Source organism: Sipha flava, unplaced genomic scaffold, assembly GCF_003268045.1.
Source record: "Sipha flava isolate LNK unplaced genomic scaffold, YSA_version1 483_pilon_pilon, whole genome shotgun sequence".
Taxonomy (NCBI): Eukaryota; Metazoa; Arthropoda; class Insecta; order Hemiptera; family Aphididae; genus Sipha; species Sipha flava.
Window position 1 is genome coordinate 1 of NW_020273282.1, and position 3,291 is coordinate 3,291.

Here is a 3,291-nt window from a genome sequence, read left to right on the forward strand (position 1 = left end):
CATATATTGAAAACCCTTACCGAACTAAAATCCTGCGTACGCCACTGGGTCCACGTCGACTCAGCTCCGCCCTGAAATACTAAGATTGTTTCGCCTCAAAAATGTCTCATGGCTCTCATGACAAATCAGGGTATTTAAATTTAATATTGAAATTGCGTATAATATAATATTTTCATTTTCAAAAAAAAAATTAACCATCATCAACATTTTATTATTACTTTCATCATAATTTAATCAAAGGAATTGCCCAACTTTAGCCTTTTAAGACCCTATTATATAGCTTTAAAAAAACGTTTTCTCCGTAATTATATATGTTTACGTAAATCCATAATTATAATTCTTTCAAGTATAAAATACGAGACTTCTTGGTCGGAAGAGATTCTACGGTCGGTCGAGATATAGAGATGGATATATGGTATTACAGTATTTATAGTATTACATTATTTTGAACTTGAAACCGATTTACCATTGTTTTCGAAAAAAACTATTCCGAATAAAACAGATAAAGTAAATTTCTATAGATGGTTGATATTAAATGCACCAAATTTCTTTATAAAATAATTTGAACATTTAAATTTTCAACATTTAGAGCAAAAAAGACATATGCAATTTGGGAAAATTAAAAATTTAAAGAACCTGTAAGCAACTTCATAAAAAAAATTCAAAAAAAAATTCGTAATAATGAAATATCTTTAAGCTTATAACTAATATTGTTAAATGGAAATATCCAGAGCCGTTTAACCAATAGGCTGAGTAGGCTACAACCTAGGGTGCCAATCGGTCAATGTTAATTGGGGGGCACAGTATTCATAACATTATTATAATAGTATAATATAATTATGTTATTCTTAAATGGAATATGAGGGACAATACAATAAAAAATAAGATGTTTAAGATTTTCATTTCAACTAGGTATATAAACATTGTAAATAATCGTAGTAGTCCTGTTATATCGTTGAAAGTGAGTTCATGGAAAATAGTTCTTTCAATTAATTAGTGGAATCTTTTGCGTCTTCGAAATCAAGAAAGTAGAATTTTTATAAACAGTTTAAACCAATTTTCGGCGCAAATTGTTTAAAAATATTCTTGTAAATGAAGATAATTTTTTTTACATATTTGACAAATTATAAATTTGAAGATTTTTTTTCTTTTGTATAATATTCTATTGATTATGAAATACTTTTTATTCTAAACACTAAAAGTCCGATGTCAATATGTTTTTTTATGGAACTTAGTGATGATCAAAATTGGTCTTGGTCTTGCAATCTCGTAAGACTCTTGCTACAAGACCAAGACCAAGACCATGATGGTACTGGTCTAGAAAGACCAAGACCAAGATTAGACTTGCAAGAACAAGACCAAAACAATACCGAAGCTGCAAGACTCTTGCAGTGTTGCAAATTTTTTTCCCCGAAAATACATTAGTTATTTAGATTTCATTAACTAATAATTTATAGCGAAAATAATAAGAAATTATTTGCATTATTAAATTTGATCAGTATTTGAGGAAATTACGAATTATTAAAAAAATTATAAGAATTAAATGGAATTAATATTACAAAATAACATAATATAGTTGTTTCATACTTAACAATTACTGAAATTTTTTTTTCCCCCAAAATCGATGAAATGTCGAAAGTTGTCTTGCTCATAGAATGATTTATGACATATGTCCATAATACACCTCTACTTTGAATCGAATATACTAATAATTGCTGGAAGTTATTACGGACTACGTAGATATCATTTTGATTGGAAGTACGTTTTTATTTTCGTTCGTAGCTTGCAAGGGCGTATTTGAGGTAGGGCGAACTGGGGGATTCGCCCCCCCCCCGTGGCTCGTATTTTTTTGAATATAATACAATGATTTATTTATAAAATGAAATGTATAAATAATTAAGAATATAAATTACTAGTCCATCAATATAATATGTTATCATAATAACATAAATATGAGCTTTAGGTAATGGACTGTAAATTATTTTTAAGTTTGTATTGAATAAATATTAGTTTCCTCTCCTCATGGCCTCAACTCAAATACGCCCTTGATTTATAGTAGTAGAAAAACGGACAAATATAGCAAATAAATAATAATTCACATATACACGCTAATTGTGTACATTTTTAACGCAATATAATGTATTGACTTGGAAACTAATTTTACCAGTGATATTTTGTCAACGTTTTTCTTCAGGAAATACAATCAATAGCGACAAGCTTTTAATATTTTCATTTTTATAATTTATTTTTATATTACCTAATTAATTAAATTAAATTATTAATTTAAATTTAATTTAATATATTAATTCATTGATTGGATTTAGATTTGTGAATTATTTCATATTGAATCACATGAATTAATTACAATCAATAAACGTTATTTATATTACATTATAAACATTATTTAAAATCAATTCTGTTGACTTAAATAAAATTTTTTTTTATGACTATATTTTCTATTATGTATTATCAAATAATATTAAATTCAATGAGCAATATGTATTTTTATTTTATAGAAAGCATTGATTGAAAACATTTATTTGTCATAACAAATAAATATTATTTAGTTATGATAATCCTGATAATAACAATTGCATTTAGTGCAATATGTGAAATATTGAGGTAATGTTAGCTGAATAAAATAAATGTCTAAAAAAGGGTTGGAAAATATAAAAACGATTTAATCCCTCTAAATAAATTAAATTTGAATAATATTTTAGAGTTCGGTTGAAAATTGAAATATTATTGACAGTCAATATTCGTGAAATTGTCCACAGCAACGGATTAATTGTATTGTTTGTTATTATTTCAATATTTCACTCCTGTTTTAGCACTCAACATAAAACGTTACTATATACAATTGTTTCATAAAAAAAATTCATAAAGACTTATACTATGGATGGACTTATTGAAATCGAATTGTAAGTATTAATTTATAATATTACTATATCATTGTTCGGAAATTGAATTTTGTAAATACAGCACACATTTTCTAACTTTATGGCTAAGATGGAGTCTAGACATTTTTTTTACCATTACTAATCTTTAGTTGGACATTTTAAATTAATTTTTTTTAAAATTTTTAAAAAATTACTTAAGCTTTGTGATACCCTGAAGTGATCTTCGCGAAACCCCAGGGTTTCGCGGAATACAGTTTAAGAAAGACTAGTCAAGATAATATAAAAGTCGATGTTGAAGGTTCAGCTTTGAACCAGACTCAAATTGTGTATTGCACTGTATTAATTAACTGAATAGTTATTTTTTTTTTTTAGCACATCCAAATTTTAGATA

General features: G+C 26.3%; 1 protein-coding gene across 1 annotated transcript in view; it reads left to right on the forward strand.

The window, feature by feature from the left end:
- Positions 1-25: 25 nt before the first annotated feature.
- LOC112689926 overlaps positions 26-3,291 on the forward strand; it is a gene marked incomplete at its 3' end in the record, with an annotated part of 4,567 nt that continues 1,301 nt past the window's right edge. Inside the window, exon 1 of the mRNA XM_025563807.1 lies at positions 26-130. Coding sequence (XP_025419592.1) covers positions 102-130 — 29 coding nt within the window. The remainder of the gene's footprint in view (positions 131-3,291) is intronic.